This window comes from Pelobates fuscus, chromosome 5, assembly GCF_036172605.1.
Source record: "Pelobates fuscus isolate aPelFus1 chromosome 5, aPelFus1.pri, whole genome shotgun sequence".
NCBI classification, from domain to species: domain Eukaryota; kingdom Metazoa; phylum Chordata; class Amphibia; order Anura; family Pelobatidae; genus Pelobates; species Pelobates fuscus.
In genome coordinates, this window is record NC_086321.1 from 196480223 (window position 1) to 196504882 (window position 24660).

Consider the following 24660-nt stretch of genomic DNA (forward strand, 5'->3'; position numbering starts at 1 on the left):
TATTGCCATGGTAACAAATACAGGCTTTTCACAAGGTATTATACTGTGGCATTTAAAGGAACTGCACATTTTTATATATAGTTAACAGGTTAATACAGGTAGTGTCAGAGAGTGGCAAGGTTTTAAGCGTGTTTAAAAGTAGTATACGCTGACATTAACTTTGTCATATAAGAGATAGTTTAATAACATGCTAAACTATGATGAACTTTCGAATGTGGGTGCCACTGGGTACTTATAATCAAAATATGTGGAGATAGCATATGTCATGCAGGAGTAATTGCTAGGTCTGGTTTCAGCTGGTTACGAGCAGTAGGGAACATGCTAACTTATTTTGACTGGCTTATGCAAATATTGTAGCGAAATTTAAAGCATAGTGTCCATTGAGACTAGATGCAGTCCGCGAGTTTGCTTTTGTGTGTAGTGTTGGTGTTTTACTGTGTGTAGTGCTGATATTTGTGTATAATTTTAGTGTTTCAATGCAGAGGTGTTTTTGTATGCAATGTTTGTGTTTGATTGAAGCAGTGTGTTTGTATGTAGTGTTGGTTTTTAAATGCGGGTGTACATTTGTGTGCACTATAGGTGTTTGAATAACGGTGAGGATTTGTATGTAATTTTCATGTTTGGTTGCATGGGTGTGACTCTGGTAACTGGTCGCAATGTAAAACATTAAAAAAACAAAAATCCAGATAGCAGAGCTCAAACAGCAGTACCCTTGTTAATCTTTAAAAAATGAAACACCATTTTAATTGTAATGATAGATTTAAAACGACTTACTTTGCTGTTTTCAAGATTCCCTTTTTCACAGTCCCAAAGTTGCCAGAACCAAGTTCTTCCTCATATAAAGACAGCTGTTCCCGGTTTATTTTGACTGTTTTAGGTCTAAATTCATCTGGGTCCTCGTAAATTCCCCGATATACATCAGTGTCCATGGGCAAGGCATCTTTAGTAACAGGTGAATATTTTTAAAATACAAAATTATATGACTAATGAAGCTTCAACATTCTAAATAAAGCCATCCCTATGAGCAGTACAAGATTATTATTTTTAAATTAAATGTTTATGAAAAATAAAAGGGGAACCAGGCACAATCCAAGTACCAGAACAACTTACTTTCTATGTAAAGTAGATCCCTGTCTGAGTCTTCATCACCTTATTGCAGCCATGTTACTCCCTCATTTACATATATATAAGAATTTGGACTTGATGAATATATATATATATATATATATATATATATGTACACACACACACACACACACACACACACTTACATCCATCCTGTCCAAATACTCATATAATGATATAAAATATACAAGTTCCAATTTGTATTAACAGGTTCTTTCATAGAATATTGTGAACGAGTCGTGGCAATGTCCACATATGCATAGTTTAAAAAAACATCAGCAATAGAGATGTCCCGAATAGTTCGCTGGCGAATAGTTCCCGGTGAACATAGCTTGTTCGCGTTCGCCACGGACGGCGAACATATGCGATGTTCGGTCCGCCCCCTATTCGTCATCATTGAGTAAACTTTGACCCTTTGTCCTCCTGGACAGCATCCATTTTAGATTCAATCGGAAGCTGCATTCTTTTTTTTTTTTTAGACAGAAGTGAGTTATATTTGAGCATGCTAGGCTGAACGTGCGTAAATCATGGCTAGTTGCACTGAGGGTATGAGTATATAGCAGTACATTGTTGTGAAAGATGGTTGTCATGTTTAGGGTGTAGCTTGCACGTTATCAACTGTGTATATATATCAGCAGTTCCACCACTAGTTATAAATAGTGATGTCGCGAACATAAAATTTTCCGTTCGTGAACGGCGAACGCGAACTTCCCCAAATGTTCGCGAATGGGCAAACCGGGCTAACCGCCATAGACTTCAATAGGCAGGTGAATTTTAAAACCCACAGGGACTCTTTCTGGCCACAATAGTGATGGAAAAGTTGTTTCAAGGGGACTAACACCTGGACTGTGGCATGCCGGAGGGGGATCCATGGCAAAACTCCCATGGAAAATTACATAGTTGATGCAGAGTCTGGTTTTAATCCATAAAGGGCATAAATCACCTAACATTCCTAAATTGTTTGGAATAACGTGCTTTAAAACATCAGGTGTGATGTTGTATCGACCAGGTAGTGTAAGGGTTACGCCCGTTTCACAGTGACAGACCAAACTCCCTGTTTAACGCACCGCAAACAACCGCAAACAGTCCATTTGCACAACCGCAAACTCCCCATTTGCACAAGGTTGGATACCGATCGATGATTCGATATTCTGAGCCCTCTCTACTTTACTGTAGTCGACTATTCGATATTCCCACAAATTTTATATAGCATTTTATGTTTGTTTGAGACCACCTTAAAAATATTGGATATCGCTAAAAATCATGATCACTATATACTTTTTCTACAAACCTCTAAAACGAACCAAACTACTCATCCATCCGCGATACCACTTTATCCCACCTAGAACTAGTGCCCAGTTAAAATACTTGACTCTTACTTACCCACACTCAGTCATGCCACACACATTTCACCACTACTCTCACTGAATCCCTCTGACTACGGCTAAATTCATCTTCTACATCAGAACACTACTCCTAAGATTGGGTTGTATCCATGTCTCGGGTCTTTCATTTAGAATAGGGGCAGCTTCCGTCTCCTTCTACACTGACACTCCAGTGCATATTATTAAAAGATTGGGCAGATGGAAATCCTCAGTCTACAACCGATATATTCCTCATCCCGAGAAATGAGGAAAGCTTTTAAAAGCTTTTAAAAGTTTGGCTTTGTAAATTTGATGCAATAGGTGTGTTTTTCTTTAATACCTTTTCACCCTCTTTGCATGAACCCGATTTACATATATTACTAATATGTTTCTGAACATATATATTATATTATTCACTCACTCACTCACTCACTCACTCACTCTCTGGGCCGGCCTAAGACATCATGCTGCCTAGGTCCAACGATAAATGACTATGGGGATAATGTATAATAAACACAGGTTACTGGCTATCGGGGAGATAATGTATAATAAACACAGGTTACTGGCTATGGAGGGATAATGTATAATAAACACAGGTTACTGGCTATGGGGGAATAATGTATAATAAACACAGGTTACTGGCTATGGAGGGATAATGTATAATAAACACAGGTTACTGGCTATGGGGGAATAATGTATAATAAACACAGGTTACTGGTTGTGGGGGGATAATGTATAATAAACACAGGTTACTGGTTGTGGGGGGATAATGTATAATAAACACAGGTTACTGGCTATGGGGGAGATAATGTATCATAAGCACAGGTTACTGGTTGTGGGGGGATAATGTATAATAAACACAGGTTACTGGTTGTGGGGGGATAATGTATAATAAACACAGGTTACTGGCTATGGGGGAGATAATGTATCATAAGCACAGGTTACTGGTTGTGGGGGGATAATGTATAATAAACACAGGTTACTGGCTATGGGGGAGATAATGTATAATAAGCACAGGTTACTGGCTATGGGGGGGATAATGTATAATAAACACAGGTTACTGCTATGGGAGGATAATGTATAATAAACACAGGTTACTGGCTTTGGGAGGATAATGTATAATACACACAGGTTACTGGCTATGGGGTAGATAATGTATAATAAGCACAGGTTACTGGCTATGGGGAGGATAATGTATAATAAACACAGGTTACTGGCTATGGGAGGATAATGTATAATAAACACAGGTTACTGGCTATGGGAGGATAATGTATAATAAACACAGGTTACTGGCTATGGGGGATAATGTATAATAAACACAGGTTACTGGCTATGGAGGATAATGTATAATAAACACACAAAAAAATTAATAATAAAAAAAAATGCAGCTTCAGAATTAATCTAAATTGTATGCTGTCTAGGAGGTGGGAGGGACTGGGAGGGAGGGTCTGCTGCTGATTGGCTGGAATGTGTTTGCTGACTGTGAGGTACAGGGTCAAAGTTTACTCAATGATGACGAATAGGGGGCGGACTGAACATCGCATATGTTTGCCGTCCGTGGCGAACGCGAACATGCGATGTTCGCCTGGAACTATTTGCCAGCGAACCCTTAGGGACATCACTAGTTATAAATCAAGTGGGAGTCGCCCCATGAGATGAGCATAGTGAATAACATAATACATGAACGGTTAAGGTAAAGGCATGTAATAAACTCTTTAGGAGGTGAAATAATGACATGTTTAAACGCTTGCTACTTTACGATTAGTTAATGTGCAGAGAGCAGTTCATGTGATCAAAGGCATGGTGTGGAAGATCGGCTATAGTGGGACATGCTTGGCAGGCTGCTGTTTACTGCTTGTGCTCATCTGATCCCTTATGGGCGCCATGTGCAGACACTGGGAGTCCATGATACCTGGATCAACAAAGTCAAGTCTCTGGCTGAGTGCCGGGTTCGCGGCTTGAGGTGGTGGAAGCTTGTTTTGTCGGGTGGTCGGATCTGTCCCGGTGGTGCTTCACGTCCGGTGCGGGATTGTGGTGGCTTAAGGTGGAGGCGAGTGCTTGACGTGGGGCAGGCTCTGCATTTCTGTTTGTGCCTCCGGTCCCGTCTTCGACGCCTTTTGCGTTGGTGGATTTTAATGGGGACTGCTTCGCTTAGCTGTGGTAGAGCTTGTTGGGGCTGTGGTGGAGCTTGTTGGGGCTTCCTGCTTGTTATTTGCTTCCAAAATTGATTAAAGAGTCTGTCCAGCTTAGACTCAATATCCTGCCATGCTTTGCTGGTACCAGGAGGACACGCGGCTGCCGCCATATTGGGAGAGTCGCAGATGAGTATGTCAGCCTGGGCGGCTGTGCTCTTTGCGTCCATTAGCTCCAGACAGCCTCTCAGGGGTGGACCGGGATAACCCCCACTGGTCCGAGGGGGGGGGGGTAACGGAGCTCCTGCCGGGAAGTAGCTGCTCCTGGGCATCCCAGGATCGGGAGATCGGCCGCCTCTCCTGCCCGGTGAGCTCCAGGCCACACTTGCCATGCGGAGGTAAGTAAGACTCTGTCGAGTTGCTGACCGCTATTAAGCATGTCGGGTCGGTCAGGTAGGAGCAACATTGCTGGGTCATCCCCTTCTGGGGTGAAATTTGCTTGTTGATAGCTGCTTAAAGTGAGATATTGAGGGAGCTCACACGAAGTGCGTCTTTCCTCCATGACAGCTAGGCCCCGCCCCCCGGAAGCTGCATTCTTAGTGAGAGGAGGGACAGTGTAGCTGCTGCTGATTTAATAGGGAAATCGATAGCTAGGCTAGTGTATTCAGTGTCCACTACAGTCCTGAAGGACTCATCTGATCTCTGCTGTAAGGACAGCACCCCAAAAAGCCCTTTTTAGGGCAAGAACATCAGTCTGCTTTTTTTTTTCCTGTGTAATCTAATTGCAGTTGCCTGACTGCCAGCGTGTGTGCCAGGCTCACATCGTATACTGTGCCCACTTGCCCAGTGCCACCACTCATATCTGGTGTCACAATAGCTTGCATTTAAAAAAACAAAAAACTTTTTGGACTGTAATATAATAGCAGTAAGTTTCCTTCACACGTGTGCGTTTCAGGGCCTGCCAGGGCACAGTGTCACACCAGTGCAACTCATATCTGGTGTAACAGTAGTGTACATTAAAAAAAAACAACTAGAAATTTGACTGTCAAATAATAACAGTCAGTTTCCTTCACACGTGTGCGTTTCAGGGCCTGCCAGGGCACAGTGTCACACCAGTGCAACTCATATCTGGTGTAACAGTAGTGCACATTTAAAAAAAAATTACCATTTTGACTGTAATAGATTGAATAGCAGTTAGTTGTCTGCAAGCGTGTGTGTCAGGCCTACAGCGTCGACTCTGCCAACTTCTGCCAGTGCACAGTGCCACTCATATCTGTTGTCACAGTAGCTTGCACGCATAGTACCACTAATTGAAAAAAAAATGACAGGCAGAGGCAGGCCATCCCGCAGGGGCCGTCGTGGTCGTGGTGCTGTGATTCCCTTTGGCCCTAGAATAATGCCCAGTGTTCAGAGGCCACGTACCCTGAACTCGAAAAGTTCTGAGGACATAGTTGACTGGCTAACACAGGACACCCAATCTTCTACAGCTTCCGCTCGGAACCTTGACACACCATCCTCCTCCAGCTTAGCTTCTGGCACCTCTCAAGTTACCACTCGCCTGCCTGCCGCCACCACCAACACTAGCACCACAGCCGCTTCACTTGATCTGTCATAGGAGTTATTTACACATCAGTTGGAAGAAATGAGTGATGCGCAACCATTATTGCCAGAAGATGTAGATAACAGGGATATGTCTCAGTCAGGCAGCATTACACACATGGACGTACGGTGTGATGATGATGATGTTGTACCCGCTGCTGCTTCCTTTGCTGAGTTGCCTAGGTCAAAAAAGTCTAGATTACCTCACCTTTATTAAGATGAATGAGGGATGGATCCCGAAGGGACTGACAGTGGGCGATACATTCGACTAAAAAAAGCCTGATGAGGGGGATGTAACAGGGATTAAACTGATAAGAATAGTACTACTTAACACACCACTCCTATCTGGTGGCACATTAGATTGCACGCGCAGTGCCCCAAATTTGAAGTAGGAGGACCGACCAAGCATCTTTTTCCATCACCCGGTTCCTAAAATCGATGCCATATACACGTCCCCTGATAGGGGACATAACAGGGATTAAACTGATAAGAATAGTACTACTTAACACACCTTATAATAACGCAGAGAGAGGCAATGCAGAGAGAGGAGTCTGAAGAAGATTAGTCAGAGGAGGAAGGTGGCTTTGAGGAGGTGGAAGACCAAACACAGCAGGCGTCCCAGGGGGCTTGCTGTCACCTTTTGGGGACCCTTGGTGTTGTACGTGGCTGGGTGGAGGAAGAGACCTTCAATGACATCAGTGAGGACAAGGAACGGGACATGGCTAGCTTGGTATCCAACCTTGTGCAAATGGGGAGTTTGCGGTTGTGCAAATGGACTGTTTGCGGTTGTTTGCGGTGCATTAAACGGGGAGTTTGGTCTGTCACTGTGAAGCGGGCGTAACCCTTACACTACCTGATCGATACAACATCAATCATACCTGATGTTTTAAAGCACATTATTCCAAACAATTTAGGAATGTTAGGTGATTTATGCCCTTTATGGATTAAAACCAGACTCTGCATCAACTATGTAATTTTCCATGGGAGTTTTGCCATGGATCCCCCTCCGGCATGCCACAGTCCAGGTGTTAGTCCCCTTGAAACAACTTTTCCATCACTGTGGGTTTTAAAATTCGCCTGCCTATTGAAGTTTATGGCGGTTCGCCTGGTTCGCCCGTTCGCGAACATTTGCAGAAATTCGCGTTAAAACTGTTGAATGAACTATACATCCATTAAAACTGTTATTAGGCAGGAGTTCATAGAATAGGCTCAGATCCAATTTAAAACAATGTGCAAGTTAGGATGAGTGACAGATGTCACCTGCTTTTCTAATTTGGGCAGAGTCCACTACAGGAAGTTACGGATCACCAAAGACCTATAAAAATGGGAATGAGCTCCAAACTGAATTTCCCCTTTCATGCAAATTGCATGGTTCTATGGCAGTGAAATTTTATAGCATGACAGGAGGCTTCATATTTGCTTAAGTCTCTCTTTACTAGAACTCCACAGCAGCACATTAACAGAGAGATAAACACCAAAGACAAAAACATAAGGTATCTATATAAGGCTCCTCCTAAGCCACCATTTCCTCTTTCTTTGCTGCTCCGCAGAACAGTACAGGTCAGAGTACCACTGCCTCCTGGTTTTTCCTGGGTGGCTGTGTATTTATTGTATATATACCCCTTTTGTTTTGCAAACTGTTTAATTCTTACTTTTTTCTCTCATTCTACTGATTGGTATTTTGTAATTTTACTTCTTTCTTCTTAGTCTTGCTTTGACTGTTTTCGTTCCGTTTTTATGCTTTCTGTTTTTATGTGTGCCTGTTGCCTTTACGGTCGCCGTGAAGCGGTCTTCCGACCGCCTCCCGTGCCGACCGTCGGGACCGCGGAGAAAGTCTCCAGCGGTCCCTCGAGCGTCGTGTACTGATTCCCGCCCGCCGGCTTCGTCCGCCGAGCGGGAACCCCCTGCCTGCTCCCCGATCCCCCCCTCCACGCCGCGCCACTCTCCGGCTATGCTCGGGCAGCGTGGGGAGGATGCTGGGAGCTTCTGTATTGCCGCGGGCTGCGGCTTCCATGAGCCCTCTCCTTCCGTGACCACGTGGCCGGGTCCGGGGGTGCGCGGCTTTCTAGGTGCTTGCCGCGTGTGCGCCCTTCACTTAAAGGCGCAGAACACTTTTTTATTTTTTCTGGTATGTGCAATGTTTTCTCCTATTGAAGGTGGTTTGCTCATTAATGGAGATAATATTAAAGCTGTTTTTGCTTTATTTCTCACACTTTTTATTTTTTCTGTTGCGGCCCGACCACTTAGCACAATTCGTGCGCTACTGGGTCCGTAGACCCCTGGAAAGGGAGGCCCGCGAGTAACTTCGGGCAGGATGCCCCTGACGTCCTGCCGGACAAGGTGGCGGGGGACCCGGATTTTGATCCCCAGGTAGCCTCGTACTTGAATCGTACGGCTCGGGACCCCAGGTAAGGGGGCGAGCGTCGCCTTGCCCGGCGCAACATGAACAGCCGGATAGGCTGGGTCCTTTGTGCAGGATGTTGGCCCTGACGGACGTGGCCCACACAGATGGTACGAGCCTAGACCAGGCCATCATGCGGAATTGGACACTTCGCCCCAGTTGCCTTCTTGGCGATGCTAATGTGGTTCTGCACTATACGCAGGTACACGGCTCTGTTCCGTATGGACACCAAGCTATCGGAACTAGGATCCGTAGAATTTGGCCCCCCTGGCACTAAGTCCTACTGTTCCGGGAACCTTTCTTTAAAGAGCTGCAGAAACGCATCAATTTCTTTGCTTCCCTGGAGGAAGCACAGTCCTCTATACGAAAGGCGTTTCGCTCACTGTTATCCCGGCTGGTCTTCGGTCCCCGCAGATCTCGTGGCCCGTCCTCTTTTCCTCCATACCAGCCCAGACCTCCCTGCAGCCGAAGGGCGGGTAAAGGTCGTGGTGACCATACCAGAGGACGAGCAAGACTTCCTACGGGTGTGTACATCTCCTGCTATTTTCAATCCCCCTCTATTGCATACAGACAGATTGTTTCACTGCTGAGACAGGTGGCAGAAGGTGTTTTCATATGCTTGGGCCATCGGTCGGCACGAGGTTATATCATGGATTTCGCCTCCCCGCCAACGCAGGTTGATCCTCCGAGCGGCTCCTTCATCGCGAGAGTTCAACGTTCCTGGGTAGCTTCGGAGGTTCGGACCCTGCTCGCCCCTGGCGCTACGTAGGGAGCCCCGGATTTGGGGGGCTTCCTCAGCTTGTTTTTTCTAGTACAGATGAAGGCAGGGGAGCTCCGCCCGGTGGTCGATTTTCGGGAATTGGACACCTTCGTTGTCTGCGACCTCTTCGAGCTGGGGGGCACTCATCTCCTTCGGGACTTTCCCCAGACGGGGGTTTGTTCATATGACTGGACCTGTGGGATGCTTACCCCTCCGTCCTGGTGGACAAGAGTGGTCGCGGATTGCCTCGCTTCACCTGGAATGACACCCCTCGCTAATTCACATGCCTCCAGTTTCGGTCTCAGCTCGGCCCCTTGGTGTTTCACCGAGCTGCTGACGCCTGTGATCGTCCGATTCGGGTCGGAGGGAGTCCGTTTCCTGTTGTTTCTGAAGGATTTGCTGGTCCTCTGCGAAGACCCCTCCAGACTCAGATGTCACACACGTTCGGCGATCTCCTTCTTGGAGCTCCTGGGATTCGTAGCTCGTCTGAAGAAATCAGCTTTGGGACCTTCCTAGACGGTGGAGTTCTTTGGTGCCGTGGTCAATGCGACGGCAGGCGTTCCCCGTTTACCTTTGGCACCGGTGGCATCCGCCCAGGAGGTGATGAGAAGGATATTGAGGCAAGTTCGGATTCCCCTTCAATTGTTTGCTCGCGTGGTGGGCCTTACCCTCAGCCTCGATACAGGCAATGTACCCGGGCCCGCTACACTACATTACAGGACCATGCAACGGCTGAAGACCTCTGTCCTACGCATGTGACCTCCCTCAGACTGGATGGTTTTCTCTGTTCCCGGACGTGAAGGCCGGACAGCGCTGGTGGCTTCTGCGCATGGCCGCATGGAGCGGCTAGGCGGTATTCGGACCAACCCGGATTTCATCCTGGAATCGACTGCAAGCCTCTTAGACTCCCACATCACACTCTTTCCCAGTCAATCACATTTTCTTTCTTTTCTGCCGTGGGAGTCAAACCTGACGACGGATTGGTTCTCCAGACATTGGAAAAATGCCAGCGACTGGGCACTCTCTCGACCCATCTTCATCGTACTCGTGCGTTGCTAGGGTTTGTTCATGGTGGGTCTATTCGCCTCTGGGACGACCATCGGACGTGCTTTGGTTGGTTCTCAGATCCAGCGTGCGCGGTGGTGGTCGCGCTTCGGCAGGTGCGGTTGTTTTCTCAGGTAGCATAGGTGTTTTCCTCCACTCGCCTCTATTCCCCGGGTGTTGCTTCTAGTTTGTGGGCGACGTGTCTCCTTAGTGTTGTTGACTCCTCTATGGCGTGATCGGTCAGGTTCACAGAGCTTCTGGATTTTTCCAGTATGGGTCTTCTTCTGTTACCGTCCTCTCGAATACTCCCCTTGGACTCTTTCGGGAGTGCCTGGTATGTCGAGGCGTCGTCACTATCGGCCAGGGACCTTCGCTGGGATCCCTGAGCTCCCGGGACGAGGAGATGTTTTTCCTTTCAACATGGACTTCTTAGTGTCGTTGGTGCTTAGGACAGGATGCTGAACCCTTTTCCGGCCTGTGACCTACTTGCTGAGTGTCTTGTCTCTCCTCGATGTTTTGGGACGGTTGTGCCGTCTGGTTCTTGTGGTTAGTCTTTTGTTTAGGTGGCGCGTGTCCCGTGTGGAGGTTTTTTCCCATCGGTCAGAACCCGCTGGTCTGCAGATTTCTACGTGGGATGAGGCTGACACGTCCTCCGGCGCCTAAATGCCCTTCCCTCTGGGAGGTAAGTAGGGTTTTAGCGTTTTTTCTTCGGGATTCGGCCGGAGTTCCTTGTTTTTTCCCTTCGCCAGTTTTTTCTATTGTGTTTGCCCTCTTTTCGTTCAGACGTGTTTCTGATGTCCGATCCTTCGCCCCTGTCCAATATCGATGGAGGAGATGGTTATTGACACTGGCAGGGGTGAATGCGACTCTTGGAGTACATTCGGTTAGCGGCGCTACTGCTTCCGGGTTTTTCCTTGATGGAAGTTTCTCCTCGGGACGTTTCTTGTAGGTGGCGGTCCGGTCCCGTGTGGAGTTTGCGCCAGTTTATTTTGGACCGTCGGACTATGTTTCTTTTGCTTTGCTGTCGGAGCGTTAAAACAGCAAATATGAAGCCTCCTGTCATGCTATAAAATTGTAGATTATACTAGCTTTAGTGTAACTATAATCTTAATTTTATTAATGACAGGAGGCGAATATTTCCCACCCAGTTTGGTTTCTCCCCCCCTTGTTTTGGATGGTTTGCGTTGATTGTATTTTTGTTGTTTTGTCTGTTTATCTGGGCTAGATTTGGTGGTCTGGGGTGATGTTGTGGGAAGTGCATGTTTATTGTATTGTCGGTCATTAGTGATGGATTTCATGTCTTTATTCTATCAGTACTGGATCGTGGGATTTATATTTTATCAGTACATTTCGTTCACTAATCAGTGTTTTCGATTCTGTTTATTTCGTTTCAGTTTAATGGTTCGACTTCAGTTCATAGAATCGGCTGTTTGGCGGGATGAAGATCAAGTTCATCCATTATCCGAAGTTTTTCCAGATGACATTCATTGTTATGTTGTGAATTTTTCTTTATTTAGTTTTTGTCATTCTTGTGTACGTTATGTTGTCGCAGCGTGAAAGAGGAAATGGTGGCTTAGGAGGAGCCTTATATAGATACCTTATGTTTTTGTCTTTGGTGTTTATCGCTCTGTTAATGTGCTGCTGTGGAGTTCTAGTAAAGAGAGACTTAAGCAAATATTCGCCTCCTGTCATTAATAAAATTAAGATTATAGTTACACTAAAGCTAGTATAATCTACAATTATTTTGTTGCTGGTTTTTGTAAATTTACACTTTGCTAATATTTGACAGGAAATAATCAAAATAAAGTTTTTGTCAGTATGACAAATTTCTGTGCTGCCGGTCTCTATAAAATATTTGGGGAGTACTAACGAAATGGAAGAGGTTTATATAACAACCCATTTGCATGAGCTTGCCAGGTAGCCACCTTCCACTAACTGCAATGCAATGATTCTGGGATAAAGTTCTAGTTCTGCTTCAGTAGAGCAGTCACAGTGGAAACCAATGGACTTTTCGAATGGATTGCTCAATTTTTTAAACTTTGCAGCGTGATTTATCTCTATATATTTATAAAACCTTATATTTATTAAATGGGTACGATTAGCATATGTTTATGTACAGTTTATCTGTTTAATTAAAGTTAAAGTAGATTTCAAAAATAAACATAATTTTACCTATGTCTGCTTTTGGTCTTGACACATATGGATTTACTGACATAACACTTTCGGCCCTGGCGAAGGATCCTTGAGTCTGTTTCAATTGAAAATAAAAGAGTATAGATTTATTGGTGCAGTATGACTGTGGAAAGAAAATGCCAAAAGATTATTGGAAAGTAAAGAATAAAAGGAATTTTAATTTACTTTTTTTCTGATAACAAAACTTTCAGAATTGAAATTCGGTGTAATTTTGAATCTTAAACTTTCTAACCGAACTTCAACCAAAATTCGACATCACCGAATTTTTTTTAAAAATCTGAACTATATCAGTTTGGAGGAACATTTTCTATGTACACAAGTCTAGTAGCTGCTTAAAGGGTTAGTCTAAGCACCATGAACACATCAGTTATTTGAAGTGGTTATGGTGCCTTGAGTCGATATGAGCAGCATTTTACTATTTGAAGCTGCACACAGAGCGGGATTAAAGGAACTGTTGAAGGAACTAAACATCCATTAAAACTGTTATTAGGCAGGAGTTCATAGAATAGGTTCAGATCCAGTTTGGAATAATAGGCAAGTTAGGATGACTGACAGATGTCCTGACAGATGTCACCTACTTTCTAATTTGAGCAGAGCTCACTACATGAAGCTATAGATTGCCAGGAACCTATAAAAATGTGAATCAGAGTTTCATTAACACACTAAAGTGAATGCCCCAAGCAATTATATATATATATATATATATATATATATATATATATATATATATATATATATATATATATATTATATATATATATATATATATATATATATATATAATTTTATTTTTTTATTGGAGAATGGTCATTAATTAAGTAGGGACCTTTATATTACTGCCGTCATCTTATATGCTTTGGTATGGGGCATTCTGTTGGGTGCTGAATCAATACTGCACATACTGAACCTTTGAAGTGTGATTGGTGAAACTAATACCCTTGACACTACAGGACATATAGTTTTACTATATCCATACTATCAATACAAACCCTCTGGCACAAAGTAATTTTTATTTTTTATTTTTGTTTAAAGCCCACTTCTTTCTTTCCTATGTCAATAATTAAATATGGGCATAGAATAGCTACCTCCCCTAAATTTTGAAAAATAAATGTTTTGATAGAGAATATAGCACTTTGTATTAACTGCAGGAGCCTGTGAGATTGGCTAGACTGGGCACCACTTATTCATTTCCCATTTAATATGGTAATGTTTTCCGATATATAATTAGGATATACAAAGGAGAAGGTATCACTTTTTTTAAAATCATGTGCCACCTTGTCTGAAGTGAAATTAGCATTATTGAGTTATTTATACTATGAACTGGTATGGGCATATTTACAAGAAGGTGGATTTGAGGTTTACATGAACCACATAAAATGTCTCATCTAAGATTGCTTTTTTTTTTTTTTTTGGACAATCTTCATTTAGACAGTAAGGTTTTTTCCAGATCTTGACAGCTATGGTGTTACAAACAACAGAGGTAAACAGGTTGTGATAGGTAGAACAATAAGTGCCAAGACTAGGCAATATAGTAAGTCTTTAACATGCTAACAAAGTTTTAGAACAAGTGTCTGGAGGCACCTTATGTTGGACAAGTGGCAAGTCCAACTGTTCTGAGTGTTGGGATTCTATTGCTCCTTTAGTTCAGGTGCTGTGTTGTGGTTAACGTCCACTTTAAATCCCCCGCCCCCCCCCCCCCCAGTGCCTTTCATTTGTCTGTGTTAGGGTAGTGATGTGTGGGTTTCCGTAGCCGGGGAAAGATACACAGATCTGGTAAGGTGTCCCAGTGTCAGGCATTAGGATCGTTATTGTCAGGTCTCATCTATTCTCAGTCCTAAGATTGCCTTTTTTAACCTGCAATAAAATGAGCCTAAGTATGAGTGAAAAAACATGGGGAAAATCTAAGCACACAATAAATATTATAATAGATAACTTCAGAGCCGTTATGATATAATGCAGTTTTCATAACCCATGAATTTGGTTAAAACAGACCACCCTGTTTGTAAGGCCTTTGGTGGAATTCTGAGACAGAATCTACATTCTGGCTCCAAGTCATTTTTTTATTATACAAGCTTTGGAAAAGTTCTGATATACTTAGCAGTATGCAGTGATCTGACTTTGCCATTTATTCCTGGTCATTAGGTGGTCACATTTTATTACCCACCCAATCCCACAAGCCTTAGAATGGGGGTGGATTTATGGGGGATCCTAGTACTCCCCTGTAACAATTATTAAATTACTCCTCCTGGTTTGTAATGGCATAAAGGGCCCACAGTGCTTCTGGTCCATAGTAGTACATGGTTCCTGCTGACTCTTGATAACTTTTGCAGTTAATTTACTTATTGTATTTTTATCGTAACGCCAGTGTGCTTTTCTTTAGCTGTTGATCCTGAAAAACGTTGACTGACTTCTCCGTGACAGAATATTTTTTCAAAATTAGCTTTCAATGAGGAACTCCTAATAGCCAAAAAGTATCAAAGGTTCTATCAATATGTGTCTAAAATGGATTGAGTCACCTGAAGCTGGACATGTCTTCAGTGATTATGATTTTCCTTTGTGTTTATTTTACTTTCTTAATTTAGATTTGGTTATCTTTAGTCTCTAATGCCACCCCGCAGACTTAAACTTTACCCACTTGTGTATCAGTGCATTGATTAATACTGTCATATCTCTTGAGTCTATTATACCCCCACTTAAGAATAAGTAAGAGGATGTTTCTCAATATGGTGCCTGGCCAGATGGGCCTTCTACTTAAAGTGTTTTTCCTATTTAATATAACTGTCAATGTCTTGGTAACTCACCTTCTTGCCACCTTTTTGTTTGTTTACAGTGTATTGCATTGTTATACTCTTATACATTTTGATGTGTGTTATCTCTGACATATTACCCGTCTACATTCAAGGTTAAAAAAAAGGCAAAAAGGCAAACATTTTATGTGGTTCAGGTAAAACTCAAATCCGCCAGCTCGTAAATATGCCCATACCACTTCAAAGTATAAATTGCTAAAGAATGCTAATTTCACTTCATTTCACTTTATATATATCATATTAATAATATATCATATTAATAATGTTCACTTTTGTGAGGTTTAACACAAATAATGAAATAATAAAGGAACACATGGGACCATATAATGCTGAAAATCTTGCTTAGTGGTCATAGTAAAAGACATATATTCTAAATGGGAAATTTTAACTTTAAAACTAAAAAAAAGCTAAGCATCATTACACCAAACCAATAATATAGGTACGTTAAAAATAGTCTTGCAGCTACAGCATTTATCACCATTTATAATGAGCCATACTCTCCTTTGCACGCCATCACTGAAATAGTGTATATTTTCAACCAAATTTCTACATTGCAAAATTGAATTAACTTCATTGAAGGCTTAAGCAGGAGGAATTAATAGATGTTAATGGATTAAACAGGTATACAATTGTGTTACATACATTTCCCCATCTGCTCCTCCCTCAAGAGGCAGGAGAATCTTCTAAATTAGGTGAGTAAATTTTGAATTACAAACAGTCACAGTGATTATGATGTAATTTTAACCCAGTGGTTTCTTTTTATGCCTTTCTAATTTCAAATACATGACAGAGAGACTTAAACAGGAAGGTGCTTGCAATACCATAAAATACAACTCATTTAGAAACAACTGATAACAGTAATGTAAATACAGCATGTAAATAATCTTGGAAACCCAGTCACATGTGTAAGAAGTGAACCACTACATGCACAGTGGGGGATATGTAAGAAAATGTAGTGCATCTGTGGCAGTAATTATCTACATCATGTGCATAAAATGAGTCACATACCAATGCAACAGTAATGACGGCCATTTTTGTTTTGCTAATGTTAAAGCTAAGTTTGGAAAACTGAGAATTAAAACAAAATAACACTTGTACCTCTCTTTGTTCTCATGTACAACAAGTTTTCTGACTTCTTTACAATGATTTAGAAAACAAAAATGAAAAACTGACAAATGGGAATGCTTTAATTTGTGTTGGAAATAACCACCATTTGTACCTCTCCCCCATTGTGCATATGTGAGTTAAAAAAACAAAAAAACTTGATTCATCTTTACTTTACAAAGGTTTATGCTTGCTCATTGGAGTAGATTTATCAAAGCAGATGTTATTCTGGGGCAAGGTGCTAAATAAGAGGCTATCACAATGGAAAGCAATAGAATATCTCTCAAAATGTTGCATATAGCACCTGTTTTGCCTTGATAAATCATCCCCACTCCATTTTATGGTTGCAATTGAAACTTAAAATTAATCACACATTTGGAAAAATATAAAGAAAAATTATTAATGTTTAGTATTTGTCTTGTTATTCATTAGGTTAGTGACTTTTGAGCAAAACAATTATGTTGGAAAAGCATTAGGTCATATGTATTTTATTTTAGTCACTAATCACACTGTTAGCATGATTAAAGCAACACTGCAGGTTCATAAATGCTAAGAAGTGCTTAAAATACCAATTTATCATATCATATAGTGATTGCTGTACCTGTGAACTTGTCAGATTTAATGTGGGCTAGCATCATATTCCCAGGTCTGAAGGGTAGCACTTCAATTAGTTATTAACAAAGAGCCCTCGGGTAATGCTTTCAATTATAGTCACCTAGCTCCTTTCTCTGTCACTGAACAAGTGTAAAATACATAATCATAAATTGCACAAGTGGTTCAAAAAGATCCCTTTTGTTATTGGCCAATGGCAGTAAAATAATTTTTCATGGTTTGTGCTACTGCTAATATGTCTAGGGTGACTCTTTTTAACACATCCTGTTGCTCAGTTTGCTTAACAAAATCAGGAGCGCCATCAGAAATTGTTTTTCAAAATTGCAGTACTGTACAGAGATGTATTCCAGTACCCTATTTCACTCAATAATTTGTTTTGCAGTGTTCCCTAGAGATTTTAGTATCCTGTCCCTCTCCTCTGTATTATCCAGGCTTATTTTATGATTGACTACATTTTAATGTCCTGTGTGCCCTTAACATTGCTTCAGATGTCAGTCTCCAGTCTTTATACTTAACAATTTTCTCCTCTCACCCTCTTGTGTCTTAAGCTATGCTATTGGTATCCACCTTTATTCTTGTTTCCTCTGTGTTTTTTGTGTCCTCTTCTGGTGTCTGACTCCACCTCTTGGCCCTTCTTTCTGGAGGTGAGTTAGGTAAGTTGGGGCCTCCATGGATCGGATTTTGTTGTTCCAGCACATCCCACAGATGCTCAATAGGAGTGAAATCTGGGTAATCTTTGTCAAGTTCCTCAAACCATTCATGAACCATTTATACAAAGTAGAAGGGTGCATTATTCTGCTGAAAGAGGCCAATGCCACTAGGAAACAATTTGAATTAAGGGGTGTATATGGTCTGTGTAACGGACCGTTTCACTTATAAGAGGGTAAAACCCAGTTTAGGCGATAATCCCCTTTACAGATGCACAGGCAGCTACTGCAAACACCATTCTCCCGACTGGAGACACACGAACACTGAATCCGAGAAACCTTTTAAATTCTCCCAAGCATATGAATGCTGTAGACCATTGAATAGGAACCATACGAATAGGCTTGTACTCCTAGAAGTCAACTGGAACAGCATGCAATAAATCCTTCCCCCCAATAATGAGACGACACATCACTTTGAGGGTAAAACAGGAACTCTGGACTGGGACACCCAGCCTGGCTTTTATTACAAACAGGGACATACAGGACACTCCCAGGGGGAGGATGAAATTAACCAATCACATGAATGTACCTCCCACACATTTCCTCCCCTTAGATTAACACTTAACATAATTATACCGTACACCCTTTTCCCCAATTCCTGGATGTACCCCAAATACATATGCTACACCTCTAAAACAGGTATCCCCTGATAGCCCTTATTCAGGGGGACAACATATTCAAGAATCAGGTCATTCGGATGAACGGTTCGGGAGATATGGGGTTCCAAAGATTTGACCGACCGCATGGGTAAAGTATCCGAAAACAGTTCCATGCATTTTGGCCCTGCGGTCGGTCACAGAAAAGGGAATAGAAACAGGCGAATTACTTGGGCTATAGAGACTAAGGGGAGTTCGCATGAATCCCCTAGTTCGTGCGTTTCTTTCTACCGAACGGCGGGCCGTTCGGTAGTTTCCCCACGAAATCCTGTAAGTCTGGAGGTCTCAGCGGTGCTTGCCTAGTCTAGTGTCCGATTTCAGTTCCAGACACTCGACGGCAAAACACCGCTGTTCGGTAGTTTAAGATGGCCGCCGCCACGTGTTCGGCTCCCGAATGGCGGCCACCCAGAGGACACAGAATACATTACATAGATTGCCAATTACCTGTTTGCAACATTGTTGCAAACGGTAATTGGAGGCACACTTATTCCTGGGTGGTCTGGTTGTTCGGTAGTTTCACTCAATATACTGAATGGAGTGATTCTACCGAACAATCAGATGAATACTGCATATCTATATCCCAGGTTAACTCAACATATAACTACATACAGGATATTAAAGGCAGGGTTAAAGTACCATGTTCCACAGTCTTAAAGGTACAGTATCACAAAAGTCCCAATAAGTTCACGGATGGCCCTTAAAGGCCCAGTAGCCGTAATATAAATTATTACATGCCCAAATATAGTTTTTATAGAGCAATATGTCCAGGGGCCGTAGTCGCAGGGCAGGAGGCTAGCAACCAGGCCTCTCCAGTTCACAGTGGCGAAGCTGGTTTCGCCACATTTCTCCCCTTTGCCAATTAGACTAACCGGGTACCTGACTTTCTGCCGGTCAGTGCCCTGGTTAGTCCAGCAACCCACCCACAAAACAGAAATAACAGAGCAGCCCACCCACACTAACCGGTTACTACATCTGGGTGAGGAAGAATTTTGTCCAGGTCCCGGTGTCTCACCACTGCTGTGTGGGAGACTGGTAGGCTGCCTTGGTGGGTTGCTGAGGCGGCAGAGACCAGCGGTACTCTGTCCTGTTGCCAGCACTACCACGGGAGTAGTCTGGTGGGCGCCGGGTGGCTGGAGACTGACTGTCTCCCCTTTAGGTGCACATCTCGGCTGTCGGAGGGAGAGACCGACTGTCTCCCCTTTGGATACATCACTCTGAGGCTGTGGAACAGGACTGACCGTCCCTACTCCTTGTGCTGTAAGTGCAGAGACTACGGTCCCATCTGCACAGGTGTGGGGCTTAACATCTCCCCTGGGTGGGTTGAGCTGCCGTGGGAGAGAGGGTACAACAAGCTCCTCTCTCTGGACGGTGAACTGCCGCTGGGGAGAGGGTTTAGCAGGCTCCTCTCCCTGCCACTCTCTCTGCTGGGGGAAAGGGAGACCAGCTGTCTCCCCTTTCATTCCCTTGTCCTGCGGCTGGGGTGCGAGACTGACTGTCTCTGCTCCCTGCAGGACACACTGCCGCTGGGGAGGAAGGACGACACCTTCAGCTCCCTGGGATACCCACTGCCGCTGGGGAGGGAGGACGCTGCCCTCATCTCCCTTCACTTCACACTGCCTTCCTGGCACATCACTTTGCTGCTGGGGGGCAGGAACAACAACCTCTGCCCCCTGTAACTCAGCCTGCCGCTGGGGAGGATGGACGACACCATCAGCTCCCTGGGGTACACACTGCCGCTGGGGAGGAAGGACTGCACCTTCTGCTCCCTGGGACACACACTGCCGCTGGGGAGGAAGGACGGCACCTTCTGCTCCCTGGGGTACACACTGCCGCTGGGGAGGAAGGACGGCACCTTCTGCTCCCTGGCACACACACTGCCGCTGGGGAGGATGGACGACACCATCAGCTCCCTGGGGTACACACTGCCGCTGGGGAGGAAGGACTGCACCTTCTGCTCCCTGGGACACACACTGCCGCTGGGGAGGAAGGACGGCACCTTCTGCTCCCTGGGGTACACACTGCCGCTGGGGAGGAAGGACAGCACCTTCTGCTCCCTGGGACACACACTGCCGCTGGGGAGGATGGACGACACCATCAGCTCCCTGGGGTACACACTGCCGCTGGGGAGGAAGGACGGCGCCTTCTGCTCCCTGGGGTACACACTGCCGCTGGGGAGAAAGGACTGCACCTTCTGCTCCCTGGGACTCACACTGCCGCTGGGGAGGATGGACGACACCATCAGCTCCCTGGGGTTGCTCACAGGACCAGTCTAGGAGATCTGCTACCTCGGGTACTGCTGGTTGCTGTTGGGCGGGAGGACCGGTTGTCTCTTCCCAGGCCTCATTGATGAGTCGCAGGTAATCCCCCTCCAGGTTCCATTCCTGGGTAACCAAATATCGTAGGTCTGCCTCGAGGTGCTACTGCAAACACCATTCTCCCGACTGGAGACACACGAACACAGAATCCGAGAAACCGTTTAAAGTCTCCAAAGCATATGAATGATGTAGACCATTGAATAGGAACCATACGAATAGGCTTGTACTCCTAGCAGTCAACTGGAACAGCATGCAATAAATCCTTCCCCCCAATAATGAGACGACACATCACTTTGAGTGTAAAACAGGAACTCTGGACTGGGACACCCAGCCTGGCTTTTATTACAAACAGGGACATACAGGACACTCCCAGGGGGAGGATGAAATTAACCAATCACATGAATGTACCTCCCACACATTTCCTCCCCTTAGATTAACACTTAACATAATTATACCGTACACCCTTTTTCCCAATTCCTGGATGTACCCCAAATACATATGCTACACCTCCAAGGTATCCCCTGATAGCCCTTATTCAGGGGGACAACATATTCAAGAATCAGGTCATTCGGATGAACGGTTCGGGAGATATGGGGTTCCAAAGATTTGACCGACCGCATGGGTAAAGTATCCGAAAACAGTTCCATGCATTTTGGCCCTGCGGTCGGTCACAGAAAAGGGAATCGAAACAGGCGAATTACTTGGGTTATAGAGACTAAGGGGAGTTCCCATGAATCCCCTAGTTCGTGCGTTTCTTTCTACCGAACGGCGGGCCGTTCGGTAGTTTCCCCACGAAATCCTGTAAGTCTGGAGGTCTCAGCGGTGCTTGCCTAGTCTAGTGTCCGATTTCAGTTCCAGACACTCGACGGCAAAACACCGCTGTTCGGTAGTTTAAGATGGCCGCCGCCACGTGTTCGGCTCCCGAATGGCGGCCACCCAGAGGACACAGAATACATTACATAGATTGCCAATTACCTGTTTGCAACATTGTTGCAAACGGTAATTGGAGGCACACTTATTCCTGGGTGGTCTGGTTGTTCGGTAGTTTCACTCAATATACTGAATGGAGTGATTCTACCGAACAATCAGATGAATACTGCATATCTATATCCCAGGTTAACTCAACATATAACTACATACAGGATATTAAAGGCAGGGTTAAAGTACCATGTTCCACAGTCTTAAAGGTACAGTATCACAAAAGTCCCAATAAGTTCACGGATGGCCCTTAAAGGCCCAGTAGCCGTAATATAAATTATTACATGCCCAAATATAGTTTGTATAGAGCAATATGTCCAGGGGCCGTAGTCGCAGGGCAGGAGGCTAGCAACCAGGCCTCTCCAGTTCACAGTGGCGAAGCTGGTTTCGCCACAGTCTGCAACAATTTCTAGGCTTGTGGTATGTGTCAAACTAACATTCATATGAATGCCAGGACCCAATGTTGCTCAGCATAAAATGTTTCAAAACATAACACTGCCTCCGTTGGGCTGTCTTCTTCTCATAGTGCATCCTGTGTCCTCTCTTACCTAAGTAAATGATGCACACACACACACAGCCATCCACCTAAGAGATCTAAGAGAAAACATAATTCTGCAGACTAGGGAGTTTTAGGCTATTGTGTTTGTTCAAGCTACGGGTTAAGCCCACACTATCTGTACAGATCCCTGCCCAGGGAGTTAAGGACACAATCTAGCACATACATAAAAAATAAACTTAAACAAATGTCTGGAGTGGTGGGAGGAAATACCAATGTAATCATCACCATATTCCTCACCAAAATCAAGACCACACATTGGGAACACTACTTGTTTCTCTACTTCTTCAGTAAAAAGTTGGTCTGATGGGACCGACAAATCCTTTGCTGAGCTCTCCCTTTGACAGTAACATAGGCAACATCAACATGTCTACTTGTTTCATTGAATCCTTGCTCTAAGCACCATAAAAAAATAAGCTGTAATGCTTGAGCCAGCTATGGTAGAAGGAGCTGCAGTGCTAGCAAAAGCAGCAGCACAAGTTGAGCAGCATTACAAGGCTGAGAAAAATACTAATGCCTCCTGGATGGTAAATAATATGTAACAAACTTGCTGCTAATCACACTATAATGAGGTTGAATACTACTAACACTGGTAGTGGTGGAGACTGTAGTGAATGAGCTGTCAGCAGTCCTCATGGCCGAGGAATATGTGTTCAGTCTATAACAGGCTACGGCACTACTGTTGATGGAGTATTGGCTATTGGCCCTACCTTTTCTCAATTTCTTCTTGGGACTAGGATTCAGCATTTATGATTGTGTTTTTTCTTTTTTTTTAGTTACAATAGATTTTAAATATGAATGATTATGTATTACATAAACACAAAAATAGATGTTTGGGGAGGGGGGGCGGAGTCAGCAGCCGAACTGAGCAGACGTGCTACAAGCAAGCTCTGCAGCAACGAGCCTGTAAAAGAAATATCATATGCTCCTTTTGCAGCAGAATCAGCACCAAAAGGTATGGGGGAAAAGTCCAGATGCCAGGGAGTCGGACCCGTCAAACCAGTGGGATCCCAGGATATTGAAGATCTCCTACTCTGACCTTCCAGGGCCTTTGGCAACTTTGCGCCAAAAGAAAATGGCAATTCGCTCTCGGCTTCCTCCGATGAACGGGTTATGGACATGCTGGATCAGTGTCAGGACGAAAGAATGGTTCAACACACAGAATTAAGTGAAACACGTAACAAATACAGACAGTAACAATGTATTACTGGGCCTTAGAATGGTCGGAATTAACGTAATAGAATAAAGAGTAACGAGTAGAGTTGAGCGGACATCTGGATGTTTGGGTTCGCCGGGTTCGGCCGAACTTCAGCAAAAAGTTTGAGTTCGCTGTGTAATTTGACTCATAACACTCTGATTGGTTACTTAATCCACGAATCAGAGTGTTATGAGTCAAATTACAAAGTGTGGGAAAATTTCAAAGAACTTTCCCACGCTGTGTAAAATGACACAGACCACTCTGATTGGTGGATTTCAAGCCAACCAATCAGAGTGCTGGGACAGGTAAACGTAGAGACTTACCTGTCAGTCTCTTCATTTACCTGTCAGAGCACTCTTATTGGATGGCTTAAACCCACCAATCAGAGTGCTCTGAGCCTAATTGCAGGGCGGGGCAATTGCTCAGGGGTGGGGGCCAGGGGGGAGGACATTAGTTCCAGGGGGGAGGACATTAGTTCCAGGGGGGAAGAACTAATGACATTAGTTCCACGAGGGAGGACATTAGGTTATTCTAACCGCTCAGGGGTGGGGGTCATTGGGGAGGACAATAGGTCCCCCCACCTTATTCTAATTTAGGGCCCCCACCCGCCCCTCAGGGGTGGGGGCCAGGGGGAGGACAATAGGTCCCCCCCCCTTATTGGTATTTAGGGCCCCCACCCGCCACTCAGGGGTGGAGGCCAGGGGGGAGGACAATAGGTCCCCCCCATTATTTTACTTTAGGGCCCCCACCCACCGCTCAGGGGTGGGGGCTGGGGTGGGAAATAGGTCCCCCCTTTAGATTAAAAGCCCTTACTCGCACATTATGAGTGGGGGCTCAGGAGGGGGGCCCCAGTTTAAAAAATATATTTTTAACAGTGAGCAGCCACAGGCTGCTCACTGTTTAATAGACATGCCCCTGCTAGCTTATATAGAGGCTGGGTCACATGCTGCACTGGCCAATTACAGCCATGCCAGGCATGCCAGGCATGGCTGTGATGGCTTCTAAGGGCACACGAGTCAAACGCTTGTTGATTGGCTGCCCTGCAGCTTTTCAAAATGCGCCATTAAATCGCCAAACTCAAACCCGAACTGTTACTGAAATGTCCGTGG

The 24660-nt window shown here is 44.4% G+C and overlaps 1 protein-coding gene across 2 annotated transcripts in view; it reads right to left on the minus strand.

Annotated features, from left to right (window-relative positions):
- Positions 1-24660, minus strand: part of SYK (spleen associated tyrosine kinase) — a 108440-nt gene that overhangs the window by 21608 nt on the left and 62172 nt on the right. For both annotated transcript variants that reach the window (XM_063454938.1, XM_063454937.1), the window contains 2 exons: positions 12598-12673; positions 775-940 (listed from right to left, as the gene is read on the minus strand). In XM_063454938.1, coding sequence (XP_063311008.1) covers positions 775-940; positions 12598-12673 — 242 coding nt within the window. The remainder of the gene's footprint in view (positions 1-774; positions 941-12597; positions 12674-24660) is intronic.